The 16561-nt window shown below is 44.3% G+C and overlaps 1 protein-coding gene across 6 annotated transcripts in view; it reads right to left on the reverse strand.

Annotated features, from left to right (window-relative positions):
- Positions 1 to 16561, reverse strand: part of PAK1 (p21 (RAC1) activated kinase 1) — a 108789-nt gene that overhangs the window by 10883 nt on the left and 81345 nt on the right. For all 6 annotated transcript variants that reach the window (XM_039514900.1, XM_039514883.1, XM_039514873.1 and 3 more), the window contains 3 exons: positions 15002 to 15114; positions 5915 to 6032; positions 2291 to 2390 (listed from right to left, as the gene is read on the reverse strand). In XM_039514900.1, the coding sequence (XP_039370834.1) occupies positions 2291 to 2390; positions 5915 to 6032; positions 15002 to 15114 (331 nt within the window). The remainder of the gene's footprint in view (positions 1 to 2290; positions 2391 to 5914; positions 6033 to 15001; positions 15115 to 16561) is intronic.

Here is a 16561-nt window from a genome sequence, read left to right on the forward strand (position 1 = left end):
GTCAGGTGGAAGAGTCACCCCCAGACCTGAACCAATCTCGGGTGGTGTCATGGGACCTTTTCCTCAGCACCGTCAGCAGGAACGGCTCCTCAGTTTCTTCGGAGGGGTGACTGCTCCGGAACATGAAGTGGCAGCAGTCTCCGAACCCAAGGGTGATCTGCAACTCAGCGAGGGCCCTGGTACTGAAGCAGGCTGCATGGCCTGTTCGAGCAGGTACTGCTTCAGGCAAAGGTCCCGCGCCTCTTGAGTCCGTTTTCTTAAATGAATTGCTGATCACACAATACTCTGATGTGGGCCTCATCGAGACAGAGGAAGCACTGCATGGGGATCGCTCCTCCACAGAAAGGACAATGTTTACACATGAGTGGGGGCATCACCGAGGAAACAAACTACTACAACTAACGCTACTCTAACACTAAGGGTACTACTAACTAAAAGAACTAGATAAATTCATGGAGGATAGGTCCATCAGTGGTTATTAGCCTGGATGGGCAGGGATGGTGTCCCTAGTCTGTTTGCCAGAAGCTGGGAATAGGCGACAGGGGATGGATCACTTGATGATTACCTGTTCTGTTCATTCCCTCTGGGGCACCTGGCATTGGCCACTGTCAGAAGACAGGATACTGGGCTAGATGGACCTTTGGTCTGACCAAGTATGGCCGTTCTTATGTTCTAACTACACACAAGGGAAAATAGTAAACTAGTTGAGAGGTAACCAGGTTAAGATCACACAGGGCACCGACTCCAGCCACAGGCAGTAAGAAGAAACTGAGGGAGGGTCAGGACAACACTGCCTCATGTAGCTAAGGGAGGGGTTATGGCCACAAAGCATGAGTGCCACCCCCTATGGGTACTGCTAGGGAAATTTCTTCAGCTCTGGTGTACTGGGTGCATGCACACCTAAGTGGAATACATATCTGCATCTACTCGAAGAAGAAACATAACTACCAGCAAAGTTTTTGCTGGTAGAATTTTATTTCAGGTTGAGGTAAGGGGGAGAAAACATACAGCTTAATTTTTAGATCCCAGATTGAGCCTTGCACCCAGGCTAATAGCTAGAAAAATCATCTATGGGTTATAACTGAGTAAGTTTGTATTGGAGCCATTGAGAGAATCAGCCTGAAAGCATACTGCACCATTTTCACAGAGAGACTTTTCTAACTTAACCCACACTAGGCAGCTATCAGAATGCAGTTTAAAAAAAAAATTCTATAAGCACACAGCATCTTTGCCTCTGGCTAGCTATTCATAGCTTGCTACAAAGTCAAAACAGTGGGATATGGAAGTGCAGTTCTACCTGAAAAGGGATTTATGTAAAAAATATAAATGATACCTTCTTATTCAGCAGATCTGCTCCTGGAGTGAATTTAGAGTTATATCTGCTTACATTACTGACTAAAGCAGAGGTTATTTATTTACGTCTCCTGTTAACCCTGGAGCAGGTTTCTCTTCCGTCCAGAACCCCATCAACAGAGTTCTTTACTAGGTTCCAATCTTTACCCCTGTGCCAGCCCACAGAAAGCACAGGTGACATTAAGGACATAATGTGGCACGCAGAATCTTTATTGCTGGTGATAATGTGCAAGAAGGAAAGAGCTCAGCTTGGCTCTCAGAACCCAGGCTGAGTGGGCATGGCTGACAGTTTGTAAAGATGGAAAACATGGAACCCCAGAATGCTAGTTCATTGTTTTTCATACTTATTGGGCTCAGTCTGCAAGTAACGAGATCCCTTCCGCCCACCTCAAGTCATCCTTTTTAATCTAGCCCAGGGGTCGGCAACCTCTGGCATGCGGCTCGCCAGGGTGCTTAGCTGGTGGGCCGGGCCAGTTTGTTTACCTGCTGCGTCGGCAGGTTCAGCGGACCGCGGCTCCCACTGACTGCGGTTCGCCATCCCAGGCCAGTGGGGGAGGTGGGAAGCGCCGCGGGCCGAGGGATGTGCTGGCCGCGGCTTCCCGCCACCCCCATTGGTCTGGGATGGTGAACCGCAGCCAGTGGGAGCTGCGATCGGCCGAACCTGCCCACGCGGCAGGTAAACAAACTGGCCCGGCCCACCAGGGTGCTTACCCTGGCGAGCTGCCTGCCAGAGGTTGCCAACCCCTGATCTAGCCCAACCATATTTAAAGCTATGGTCTCAGTGCACAGCGATTTATCCCTGCAGCTACCATTAACGCAAATAGGTGCCACTGCCTATTGGCTATCCTCACAACACAACTGTGCCTTGGAAGAACACCCTGCCCTTTAATTTGCAAGCTCATAATTAGAGTCATCATCAAAGCTGCCTTCTGCATACTTAGTTTGACAGAGCCGTCCATTCCTAGTAGAATGTTGTCGCTCTTGATGTCTCTGTGAATAACTTGGCTTGAATGCAGGAATTCCAGAGCCTGAAGACACTATGAGAAAACAAGACAGTATTTTTTTAATAAAGCCATTCAACAACCGTTGAAATTGCATTAGAAAGGAGGCAACCAGTCGAATCTGAAGAGATGCACTTTTAAACAACATTGGCTTAGTTTCTTTACTATAAGCAACAAATTCTATCTCCACAGTTCCATGACTGTATTTCTATGTGACACACAAGTGATATGTCAGAGTATCTCAAATCTGTGTGGAATGGAGATCGTTGTTTGTACCCTGATCAGACCCAAATTGGAATTAATCATTATGAATTGGGCAAAAAATTGATTTTTCTGTTCATTGGCAATTCCTCCCAAAATAAACAAATGCATAAAGAAGTTATTTTTTGGATCAAACCAAAAAAGGCATTTTTTAAACTTTTTAGCAAATCAAAAAAAAATTTTAAGTCAAAACTAAACAAAATGTCTCAATGTCAAAAAAAAATGTTTAGCTTCTACCCAAAACATTTTGTTTCAGATTTCAGGCATTTTGACAAAAGCAAAGGAAAGGATTCTCAAATAGGAAGGAGGAGGTTGGGTGGAGCCTCCCTTATAAGCTTCTGTCTGATGGTGAGAGCAGCCACATGGGATGTGGGAAACTGTGACTCTAACAGCATCCCAGTGCAAGAGGCTCACTGGCATCTGGGAGTGAGATTCAGCTACCCTGACCAGTTGTGTGTACCCCAACTCATTAATGACATACATGACACCTTTTAGATACAGGTTACAATATCAATAGAAAGCTAATGCCATACAGATACTTAATATTATTGAGGGTGTATGTATAAGGGACAAATTCAAATTTACAAACATGGGGAATTAATGGTCTTAATGTGCATCTGCCAGGCAGAGCTGAAGTTACCCCACCCTAGACAAAGGAATGTGGTTCTGCCACCTTGAAGGTACTTCCAAGGTTGAGTAAGTGACAATGGGAATGCAATTTACATAGAAAGTTAATAGGACCATCAAGCAAACAAGGGGAGGAGATAACCACTTAGCATCACAGCATGGGGGGGTATGAGGGGGACTACAAGAAACAGATCAATTTGCATTTTAACAAACACCAGCAGGGGAAGAAACCAGCATGAAATTTCCTTCGCCAGGAGACTCCATGTTGCCTTCCTCGCAGCTTGAATGAACTTTACTTTGGGGACATTAACCTTCAGAAAAATCCACTGCAACGGTTCAGTGGACTATAAAAGAGAGGGGCAAAAACAATCCCAAGTTATCTTCCATCTAAAAAGACAATCTTCCTGGACTTTGTGGAAGAACCCGACCACAGGGGAGGTCAGCCATCTTGCTGGAAAGTAGATTGGTATATTGAAGAATGGCTGTAGCTTGTTTTGTTAAGTCTTAGCTGCTAGAAAGCATTTTTCACTTCTATTTGCCTGTAACCATTTCTAGCTCTATTAACAAGAGGGGATCGGATTTTAAGTGAGTTCCAGTAAAAAGAATAAACTTGTTTTACGTTTAATCTAACCCAACCCAGCGTTGCCTTTGAACTGAAGTGAGAGTTAACTCCAGTTAAAAAGTGATGAGTTGGAGCAAACAAGCCTTATTATTCCTGTGAATTGTCCAGGAAAAGGCTGGACATTTCAGAGCTGGGAAAATTCCGGACTGGGGGCTCTTCATGGGCTACAGGCTGCTCATATCATCATGTCTGACTAAAGAGAGCAAGAATGAACCTTCAGCCTTGCAGCGAGGGCACTTCTTTAAAACGTGAGCTCAAGTCCCTACTCGCATCAGGCAGATGAGGAAACTGAACCTGGGTCTCCCACATCCCAGATAACTGCTCTAGCCACAAGGCTATTATAACGGAGGCACCACCACCACTTTGTGAAGCCTTTGCTTTGTTTTCTTCAAAAGGTTGAAAACTTAAATGAATTGTTGGGGAGCTGAAACAAAATATTTCCTTTCCGTGGTATTGAAACATTTCAACTTTTTCTGTTTGGTGGAAACTGGTTAGTGAACTCAACACAAATTTGCGAATAGCTTCACTCACCCCAAACTGAGTTTTTTGGTGAACAAACTTCCGAAAAAATTGCCTAGCTCTAGAGCTGAGGGTTAAGGCATCAAAACGTTACCATGCTGCAAGGGATTATGTGTTGGGAGCCCTAAAAGTGATTTTGAGCCCCATTAACTAGACGTGGGATCTGGCATTGCCCTGTAAACAGGGACTATCCTAGAAACTGCAGACTAGGTTGCAAGCCTGTCTGCAAACAGAATATTAACACCGAGATGATGGATCCACTAATGAGGCTGTGAAGAAATAGGTCAAACCAAATTTAAAAAATAAACACTGTGCATGGGCTCCTCTGGCACAACCTGGAATAAATCGTTCTGCAATATCACAAGAGCACTGCCAGAAAATTCCTTTGTAATAGTGAGCTGGCCCATAAAGGCCCAGGCAACAACAGAACTTCCACAGTTCTTCGACTTGGTGCATGGTTTTCAAAGTTTCTTCGGTATAATTATTGAATTCTAATCAACATTTGAAAAAGAGAGAGATTTGAGGACTGCACCACAAGTGGAAAAAGAGCAGCTTTACATTCAAGAGGAATGCCACCCCCTTCCATACGTACAGTGTGCCAGAATGAGCTCTTGTAGGAACATCCACAGGAAGCCTGGAACCATCCAGGGCACTCCGTGGGGCCAACTTTAACGAGGCCTTAAAATTCCACCTGCCCCTCCAGAAGGAGTATCTTCTTTCTTTCTTCTGCTTTTAAAAAGCAGGAATTCCATTATCCAATGGAATTCACCTTCCAGGGCAGGAGGAAAATAAAGGCTCTGGGACAGTACAAAAATATGAGGGGAGTTTTTTCAAAGGCAAAGAAGGCAGCTGGGTCAATGGAAAGTCAGGTGCCTAACTCCCATCTGTGTCTTTGAAAATCTCCCCCTTCGTTCAGCATTGGCTTCCCCCTCACAGCCTGGTTTCTGGGGCAAATCAAAACAGTATAAAGTCATTTTATCCTGATGTAATGGGGGCACTGAATCAGTGCAGAGAATTAAAGACATTAAGATTTTCAGGCCAGATGGGACCGTTGTGATCACCTAATCTGCCTTCCTGCATAACACAGAGCACAGAACCGTACCTAGTATTTTTTCCATCAAGCCCACAACTTGTTTGAGTTACAGCACAGCTTTTCAAAAGGTACCCAGTGTTGACTTAATGATTGCAAGTGATGGAGAATCCACCATGTCCCTAGGCAGACACTGGCAGGCCTTACTTCAAACAAGGAACTTTAGGTAACAGAAATTCAAATTGTTAAAGATTTACTCTGTTAACAGGACTGCATCCATTAGCTAATGTTTGCACAGCACTGTGGCATGCTACTTCTGTGCTCAACTCACTGGTGATATTTCTTTTAAATGTTTCTGTCGCAGTTAAGCTATGTCCTATGGAACTATTAAATATCTAGTTCCAAGTCATACTGTAAAACCATGACACTTCATGGAAACCTTAATTTTATTTATAGATTTCATGCTAAGCACTCGTTCTGACAAGTAGGGCATGATCTTACCTCTCGACACACAGCTGCTATTTGTCCTTCATCCATGCAGGTCTCTGTTACAACATCCGTCAGGGAGCCGCCTGCCAAATACTCCATAACTACCCACAGTTCATCTCCTACAAGGTAACTATAAAGGGCCAAAAAAAACAACAGACGGTAGTTGTATTTCTTTAGCCAAAAAAGCTCTGAGTAAAGCTATTTTTAAAATGTAGTGGGCCACTAGGCATCTGTGCCTCATTCTAAAGTCCAAAATGCCTGGAGAGTCAGTGTGGAGTGATGGAAACAGCTTACGAGCATGGCTGAGAGCTCTTTTTTGTTCAGAATATCACCAGGTTGAATCATCACTGGAATTCGCAGTCTGTTACCATCCAGCTTTAAGTTTTCGGCCATTTTTACTTTATGCATTACACCTGTGTGGTGAACAGCAATAGTAAGGCATGTGTCTATGCCATGCCAAGAGTCCTAGACCATTGTTATATGAGAGGTAACTCAACCAATCACCACCCTTACTCTGCAGCTAATTAACATGCAATACTTTCATTGGCTGTCTGAGGGAAACTGCACAGATGATGGATTCCTTGGCCAAATCGCCACACCTCTGTACCTAACTGCCACCACATAAACCCACACAACTCTCCTAGGGCAACGCAACCACCCATGCACCAAGCCCAAAAATGCACACACCACTTTACCACAGCACCCTCCCCTCATTCACCACCTGTACAAATCAACAAATATTCTAGCACAACCCCTCCTAGAGACACAAATCAACACAACCATCCATACGACATAACCAGCATACACATGGAATTTGCGGTCTGTTATAAGCCAATTTTTAAGTTCTCGGCCATTTTCGTCCTTTTGTTTTATTTTTGACATACGTGACTATAAATTAAGTCTGCGACAGCATGGGCTTTCAGCTATTAGTTAACAGACAGTTAATTTAGCAGTGCTAGAGATTTAAGTTACTCAGACAATATTTCTGGTACTCCAATGATTTATTATTTGATGTACCCACCCCAAAGAGCTTGGATCTTACTTTCAGACAAGAGAGAACATGTAGTTGAAAATAAAAGGTGTGGGAGGGGAAAGGCGGGATGGAGAAATAGTAATATGCTGCTGTATTGTCATGGATCAGCTGTGTGCCCATTAAGTAGAGTCATTTTTAAGACAATATTGTACATTCTTAAAGTCTGATCATTAATTTTTTCCTTGCACCTATGACACCTAAGGATCTCAAAGCAATTTGAGAATGACAGTATCCTGCAAGAGACGCAAGCATTATCACCATTTTACACAGAGGGAAAATGGAGGAACAGAGGTTAAACAGATTTTCTCCAAACGACACCACAGAGTAGCAGAGCCAAGTTTATAGACCAGGCTTCTGGCTCCTAGTTCTGTTTTAATCACGAGACCATCCTTGGGCCAGATTCTCACCTGCATCAAGATCTGCTTGGGCATGTCCACTGGGGAGCTGATTATGGCGGCCTGATTCTCATATTGCCTTGGCCCAGGCATTAAATTAGAGCTAAAGGACCATACGCCAGCTGTGAATCTAGTACAGCAGGGCTCTGCCCTGATCCTTTCCTGGTATGTCCACAACAGGATGGGACAGGGGCTGGGAAAGAGATGGCTGCATATGACCTGGTTCTGTTGGCCAGTTCACAATTTCCCTCTTCCAGGGGGCTGTGGTGAAATCCTAGTCCCTTTAAGGAGTACGTGTGCTCTTGAGGTTATCAGCAAGACACTGGGATGAAGAACTGCTATCTCTGGCATTAACTCGTGTGACCTTCAGTGAGTCATCGCACCTCTTTGCCTCAGTTTTCCCATCTGTAACGTAGGAAACTACCTTCCTTTACAGGGCCCATAGTGGGAAGCTTAATTTATTTGTTATCCTCACAGTAAATGCCAATTGTAACTTCTATCTCATCACTGCTACCCTCCTGTTTTTAAAGTTAATTTTGAGGGGGGGAAAAATCTATGTGGTCAGCTTTACACATTTTATTACCAGGATATTTTGCAATCTGTTGGTCTATAAAGCAGACACGATCAGCAGACAGAAAAACAAGAATCAAATCAGATTAAGAGCTGCGGTGCTGGTGGTGACATTGTGCGCTAGCATCGATTAAAGAACGCTTCTGTCTGATCAGATGACCAATCCTACTGCATCTGGAAAGCCAGAGGAAAATGTAATAGACAGTCTCAAAGTAATGAATAATTCTCCAAGTTGTCAAAGGTAGAAAGCAAGGTGAGTGTCTGGTTCAATGATTAGCTAAAATCTTTCAAATAGGAGAATCAAGACGTTTTAACGCATATTCTGGCTTTAAAATACAGTAACTCCCTGACTTAAAGTCGTCCCGGTTAACGTTGTTTCGTTGTTGATCAATTAGGGAACATGCTCATTTAAAGTTGTGCAATTCTCCCTTCTAACGTCGTTTGGCAGCCGTCTGCTTTGTCCACTGCTTGCAGGAAGAGCAGCCCATTGCAGCTAGCTGATGGGGACTTGGAACCAGGGTGGACCGGCAGCCCCTCCATCAGCTCCCCGCTCCCCTAAGTTCCTTGTGCTGCAGCCGCCCAGCAGGCTATGAATCGGCAGTTCAGCTGTCCCTTCCCCCACTGCCATGCGCTGCTCTTGCCCTCTGCCTTGGAGCTGCTCCCAGAGATTCCTGCTTGCTGTGCAGGAGGAGAAGGGAGGGGGCTAATGTCAGGGTGTTCCCCTGCTCCCCACTCCTGCCCCCTGCTTACCTCTTCTCCATATAGAGCAGGATGGGGACACGGACGGAGAGAGAGAGAGAGCGCGCTTGGGGCAGCAGCTGCTGTCTCAACTTCCTGATCCACTTTAAAAGACAATGCACTTAAGAGTGGGTCAGCTTACTTAAAGGGGCAGTGTGCATCTCTCTCTCTCTCTCTCTCTCTCCCCCACTCACAAGGTGCGTGTCTGCCTCTGTCTGCTATGCTGTCTCCCCTCCCTTCTGTTCGTGCTGCCTTGATGAGAGGCTACATTAACAACGTGTTAACCCTTGAGGGCTCAGCAGAGTGCTAGTTCATCATTTAGCAGCAAGGCATTCCCTGGGAAACATCCCTCCCTCTTCCACCCTCTGACTCCACCACCTCAACCAAGCTTCACAATCATCATAGCTGTGAACAGTAGTAAATTGTTTGTTTAAAACGTATACTGTGTGTATAGCTATATAATATATAGTTTTTTGTCTAGTGAAAAAAATTTCCCTGGAACCTAATCCCCCCTCCCCCCATGTACATTAATTCTTATGGGGAAATTGGATTCACTTAACATCATTTCACTTAAAGTCGCATTTTTCAGGATCATAACTACAACGTTAAGCGAGGAGTTATTGTAGACAGTAATGATTCTGAGGCCACACAGGACTGCTTCGGGGTGGGGGCTTTTGCTCCAAAGTAACACACACCATTTACACTTGCACTAAAGGAGACTCTATTTAAATGAGGACAGGTATGGTCTAGTCATCTGAGCAGGTGACTAGGAGCCAAGGAGATCAGAATCCCAGCTCACCCATGACTCTCTGCATAGTACTGGGCAAATCCCTTGAGAATCCTGCAGGAGTGTACACAGGGCCCAGGAACATTCACCAACTGGCCTATGTTTCCCTGCATGTGCAGAGAACACAGCCTCCGGACACCAGACATCCATGGGGAAAGAAAGCTGTGGTGCAATGCTGCTCTGTTTGGAGTCTCTTCCCAGAAGTACAGATTCCATAGGAACTGGGCTATGACTGGTTCTGCTGTCTGTGCAATAACTCCCTCTTGAAGGAGACTATAGAGTTGGAACATTACAATTTTCTCCACAAATATTCCTGCTGACCCTATGAAACTGGGTTATCCTCCTCCTAATGGAGCCCCAAAGCTACTGTATCCCAAAAATCCCCCCAACCCACTTTTAAGGTTTTGCGTCTTACCCATCATCATCATCTTTCCAGTCAAGTACAATTAGACATGCCTGCCATGCAGATTTCATCAGCGCCTTTAATTGATCAGCGGCACTTTCCTTCCCTGCCACTAGTGTCTTCTGCAGCATAACTCAGCTTGCCCAATGGGCAAGAGATTGGGAAATCACATGTCCAGCGTGACCATACACAGCGCAACCCAGTGAGCACCAGCTGGAAGCTGAAAAGTAATTCTGAGCAGTGGACAGAGCAAGCCAAGAAGCACGCTGGGAATCTGAAGCTATGCCATCAGCAGCCGTATGTGCATGGCAGAGCCTGGCACCTAAATAGCAGAGATCTTACACAACCTGCAAGGACGCAGAATTAATTCAAGCTTCCTGCCAGCTCCAGCTGCGTAAATGTGATTTGAGGAAGCAGGCTGGTGCCACCTCCAGGCTCATCTTGATCTTTAACCACAGCAGAGGCCAGTATTAGTCACTGAATAGTTTATTGCAGATATGTTTCACATGCTTTTGGGGGCGGGGGGTGCAGTTTCTGAGACAGCAAAGGGGTCTGTGATTACAGATACAGGACCAAGTTCTGGTCCGTCCCACGGACCTGCTGTATGACCTTGGGCACATCACTTGGGGTCAAATTCTGCCACCCTGACTCACGCTATGTAGTCCTACTGAAATGAGGCTCCTTATGCAACGAGAGGTTACTCAGCATGAGTCAGGGCAGGAGAATCGGGCCCAGAACCTCTCTGTACCTCTGTCTCCCCAGCTGTAGAATAGTGATGCGTGTTTCTCAGGCTTACAGTTTACAAGGTACTTTGAGATTTTTCTATAGAAGACAACATATAAACACCGACCATCACTATAAACCTGCTCTTAGAGTGAAAAACTCTATAGAATTCAGTAGAAAACGACAGCTCTTCTACACGTTTTTTGGACAATCACATAGTATTTGATACAAAGTTATATTTCTACTACAGAGCACTATTAATTTTTTTAAATCTTATAGCTATTAAATTTCAGAGGTGCACAGTACAGTATCACATTCCTGGGTAGCACTGTGATTCTGCTCCTATTCAATTGCGTGGGGCTTTTCCATATAAATGACTACAACTGAAGGTTTTTATTTCTGTGGGGCTGATTGGTTGGTTTTGTTTGTTTGTTTTTAAAGGAGATTTCTCTCAAAAGCTGAGAAACAAAAGGCCTCTATGTTTACCTCACTGGGCTCTGCATAGGTACAGGGGTCCACCATACAGATGTGGGCTCCTCATCTCAAAAAAGATATACTGGCATTAGTAAAGGTTCAGAGAAAGGCAACTAAAATGATTAGGGGGTTGGAATGGGTCCCATATGAGGCAAGATTAAAGCGGCTAGGACTTTTCAGCTTGGAAAAGAGGAGACTAAAGGGGGGGGATATGATAGAGGTATATAAAATCATGAGTGGTGTGGAGAAAGTGAATAAAGAAAAGTTATTTATTTGTTCCCATAATGTAAGAACTAGGGGCCACCAAATGAAATTAATGGGCAGCAGCTTTAAAACAAATAAAAGGAAGTTCTTCTTCACACAGCGCACAGTAACCCTGTGGAACTCCTTGCCTGAGGAGGTTGTGAAGGCTAGGACTATAACAGGGTTTAAAAGAGAACTAGATAAATTCATGGAGGTTAAGTCCATTAATGGCTATTAGCCAGGATGGGTAAGGAATGGTGTCCCTAACCTCTGTTTGTCAGACGGTGGAGATGGATGGCAGGAGAGAGATCACTTCTGGGGCACCTGGCGTTGGCCACTGTTGGAAGACAGGCTACTGGGCTGGATGGACCTTTGGTCTGACCCAATATGGCCTTTATGTTCTTATGGTCTCACTCATATGCAAAGCACTGGAGGATTGGGATTCAAAGGAAAATCTACACTGCACTTGCATAGTATTTTTATACAGTGCCTAGCACAATGGGGACCCAATCTGGTTGGAACCTCTAGGCACTTCTGTAATAAAATACATTTCAGATGCAGTTCCTGGTGGTATACAAAAGTGGATAAAGCATGATTAGCCCCATTTTACAGTCAGAGGAATGGGGTCAATAGAAGGACCTATGATCTGGTTTTCACACAGATGTTGGAAGTCTATAGATCCATAAGGGGCTTAGATCTCTCTTCTCCCCAGTCCAGTCACCTAATTGCAAGGGTATCCTTCCCCATGCTGCTTTTTGTAATAATAGATTTGCTAAAGTAAATCTGGGTTCCAATCGGAAAGGCATTCAGTGTCCGAGAAAGGACCGGGAATAGGGCAGGCCAGGACAGGCCTGATTCACCACTACATTATCCCCTTTTTACTCTCCAGCAGAACCCCAGGTTCACACTGGTGCAAAACTGAAGTACCACAGTAGACCTAATCTGTACATAGCATTCCCCCATCTTGTAACTATTACAGAACTATTTGAGAGCTGCTTTGCCCACTGCTTAAAGCAGCAGAATGATCGGTTCTATTCAAGATGTCTTTTGAAAGAAGAGCGACGACAAAAGCGGCAGCTCATGTACTGGAGACATTTAAACAAGAAGACAGGGCACGTAATTACCCAATAGCCCAGATTTTCTTAATGGAGAAGGCAAGTACAGTACATGTAGTGTTGCACAGCTTCTCTAATTAGATAAAAAATGCCTCCTTTAAGCAACCTTATTGTCAAAGGAAGTTGTCACACTGCTCTCCATCAACCAAGTTAAATTCACAGCATTTAATCTTGTGTTCTTTGCAACACTCTACACAGATGGGAAGAGACATTTGAAAACAAACCAAAAAAAGAGAACAGTCAAGAACTAACCCCCAGAAGTCACATTACAAGTCACTGATGGCCAAATATTTATAAATGCTCTCCATTCAATTGTGGGACAGTTCAATCCTCTGCAGGGCTTGAATTAATTGTGTTTTAATTGTGAGAGGGCTGGTGGCAGGGTGGAGGGGTCTGGATCCCCCTCTCCTGCCTCGGTTCACCTGGATTCAGAATCCCATCAGGATGTACTACAAGGCTCAGTCCTCTCCCAAGTTTTCCTGGAATCATGGGGAGAACTATACAAACAGAGTATGGTTGGTGGTATGACTGAAGATTCTAGTGATTGTGCCAGTGGTTGGGAAGGATTTTCAGGACTTATTTGAATGTACCTAGTGTGTGATTTAGAGGATTATTGTATGCAATGTGCTGAGAGAAGCAGATACAGCAGAATCTCAGAGTTATGAACACCAGAGTTACAAACGGATAGGTCAACCACACACCTCATTTGGAACTGGAAGTATGCAATCAGGCAGCAGCAGAAACAAAAAAAAAAAGCCAATACAATACAATACATTGTTAAAATACTAAAAAAAATAAAGGGAAAGTTTAAAAAAAGATTTGACAAGGTAGGGAAACTATTTCTGTGCTTGTTTCATTTAAATTAAGATGGTTAAAAGCAGCATTTTTCATCTGCATTGTAATGTTTCAAAGCTGAATTAAGTCAATGTTCAATTGTAAACTTTTGAAAGAACAACCATAACATTTTGTTCAGAGTCGTGAACATTTCAGAGCTACGAACAACCTCCATTCCCACGGTGTTTGTAACGCTGAGGTTCTACTGTAGGCACAAAAACAGCTAGACTGATCAATAACGGACTGGTGTCTGTCTCAAATACACACTGGGAAAAGATGAAGGTAAAATAATGGAGTGCATTTGCAATGTCACTTCTCCATCTCAACACACCCTTGGTTTTATTCATAACAATTTACATTTATATAGCTGCACCTGTCATCCCTAAAGGTACTAAAATGCTGTACAAGTTTGCAGTACATACAGCACCACTGAACTGCAGCTCACAGATGCAAAAGTGTGAGGAGCAGCATTTTTGGGTAAAGTCAGGCAGATCCCTTAAGAAAAGGTCTTGGGGACTTTAATATCTGTGCAGAGCAGATGCGTATTCTGTTACACAGTCTAATCTGAAAGACCCACAGACAAACTTCCTGGCTATTTACCTACAGTGCTTTGAAGGGTTGGAGTAAGTCAAGATTTAAGGGCATGGTCCAGAGACCCTCCACAGCAACCTGGACCTTAATTCTGTGGCAGCTCCATTGAAGCTGAATATGGAGAACTTTAATGACGTATGAAAATGGCTAATACAATCAATACACAGTGCTCCAGATTATTTAGTTTGATACTAAATTCAAGTCACTGTATGCAGTCCCCCCAGTTTTGGATATGACACACGTTTTTGTTCTGACAGCTCATAATTGCATCCTAATAGTTATTGGGGGAGGTTACAGGTTCTGGCAGCTGGGAAGGAGACAAGTGAGGTTTTTGGCAATTGGGAAGGTAGTTTGGGATTAGAGTAAAAGCCTTTTAACTGAATGTTTCTTCTAAAATGGTCAACAATAAAACAATTGACAATGCTGATGTTTCTACCATGACCGTTAGGTGAACACCCTGTTGGGCTGAAAGGGGCAGTTCATGGCTCTCACAGATGTGTTTCAGACTGTCTACAGCAGTGGCCACCAACCCGTTGATCGCAATCACCGGGTTGATCCTGGACACTCTCCCAGTCAATCGCGATCTCCAGCCTCAGCAGCCCCAAGCCACTCCCAGAAGCTGCTCCCGGGAGCGGCCAGCATGACCCACGGGGGGGACGAGTCTCTGCACGCTGCTCTTGCCTGCAAGCGCCACCCCTGCAGCTCCCATTGGCTGGGAATGGGGAGCTGCGGCCAATGGGAGCTGCAGAGGCAGTGCCTGCAAAGAGGAGCAGCACGCAGAGCCACGTGCCCCCTCCCAGGGGCCACAGAGGCATGTTGGCCCCTTCTGGGAGCAGTGTGGCCACGTGGTGCAGTACTGGCTGGCGGGGGGGGGGGGTGGCCCGGCTCGTGACGGGGAGGAGGTGTCGATGAGCTGTTTCCATTTCTCCTGGAGTGTCTAAAATGCAGCAAAGGAGAGAGATACAACTTGGAATCCTGACTGCACAGCACTAAAGCCTTCCATGCCAGCATTTTTACAGTGAATCGAGTGCCAATGAAGGCTGTTTGATGCAGAACTGGACAGAGAGCACCAAACTCCTGGCACATAGTTACTATATAGTGTTACTATCACCCTGGGTTGGATTCAAACAGGATCACTGCGGAAGGTGAAGGGCAGTGGCTATACACAGCCTATCTTTTAAATCAGAACATACCTGTCCAAGTAGTTGACAATGTTGGGGTTTTTGTTTTCCCTCATTACAAGGATTTCATTAATTATAAGTTCTTTCTTGGGCTGCTGTTGCAAATTCATCTGTTTGATTGCAACCTAAGAGTGGGAGAGAAAAAAATATGTAAAGCATTAATATATTAACATCCCTAGAAATCTGCCAGTTGCTAGTATCTGCTGCTTAAGTCCAATTTGCAAATAAAGTTTACCACCACTTTATTATCTCAGGGTACTCAGCTGTTTTGTAACAGTGCAAGTACTTTCATCCAGTCAACTTCCAGAAGCGTTCAGCGTCGCAAGCAAAAAAATATTGAGAGGCAAGTATTTTCCTACTGGAAGCCTGCATCATAGCTGGACAAGCTTGCTCCTTGCAGTGCTCTTGGCAAAATAACAAATAGCTCCTTACTACAACATGGATTGATTTCTCTAAAAAGCTCATTCTTTAAGGAATCCAGCTCTCTTTATTTCAGATCAGCATCTTCTTTCAAATGCAAGTCAGGCTCCAAGAAATTTGTGGGACAAATTCATTTAGCTTAAGTGCAGTTTTCCAAGGTACTAATTTCACTCTGTTATAACTAGAGCTACAATGGTGAGCAGCAGTGTTCAGATCCAAAGTTTGGTGGTGGTTAGACCTGAGAGTCTGGTTCAGACCCACCTCTAGCCAAAACTTTGGGGGTGGGGTGGACTCTTATTATAGTCTCTTGGTCTGTATCTTTCTGCAGTGCATCACTGCACATTATACACACACAGAGATTTGTGTATAAACACACAAAGTAGACAGCGGTCTCATGCAATGTGCTCTTCGCCATTATAGCCAAATAGTCACAATGCCAGTATATAAAGGCCAATTCATGCACTCTTACTCATAGTCTAGTCATTTAACTGTTAAATCAATGGGACTGCTCAGTATGAATAAGCTGGCAGAATCAGTTTGATTGTGTTAACGTCCTGTTGGTTTTTTTACAATATTTAGGCAAAGATAAAGTGAAGGGAATGTAGTTACGCCTTTATGGCAAAGAGCTATTTGCAGAAAAGGCAGCATTTCTAATGGATGGGAGCCAGCAAGGAAAATGCCAGTATAGATAGGTACAATCAGCACTTAGATATTATGGTTATAGATTCTACAGGAAACCCTGACACAGGTGAGACTGGAGAGAACGTGCTGCTTGCCAACAGTGTTTACAAAGCTGTCAAACTGCAGTTCGACAGTAAAACATGCAGTGGTGACATTTGTTCCCTTAGGACAGGAGGAATGAAAAACAGGGTATCTGCTCCAGACCTCACAGAGCTGGAAGACAAGAAATCCCTAGATCAGGGGGATTTTAACCACCCATATATCTGTTAGATAACAAACAGCCTAACAGTCAAAGAGATTCCTTTTACAAACAAGACAGTTTTATGACACATGGAATATAGAACACAGCCAGAGGAGAAGCCATCCTGGATCTAAAGAAGAACTGGTGAGAACCTAGGAGCACAGGAATTGACAGACTGGACCAGAACATCCAGCCAACTAACTAACCCCACTATTTTGTCTGACAGTAAC

This window comes from Mauremys reevesii, linkage group 1 (assembly GCF_016161935.1).
Source record: "Mauremys reevesii isolate NIE-2019 linkage group 1, ASM1616193v1, whole genome shotgun sequence".
Taxonomy (NCBI): domain Eukaryota; kingdom Metazoa; phylum Chordata; order Testudines; family Geoemydidae; genus Mauremys; species Mauremys reevesii.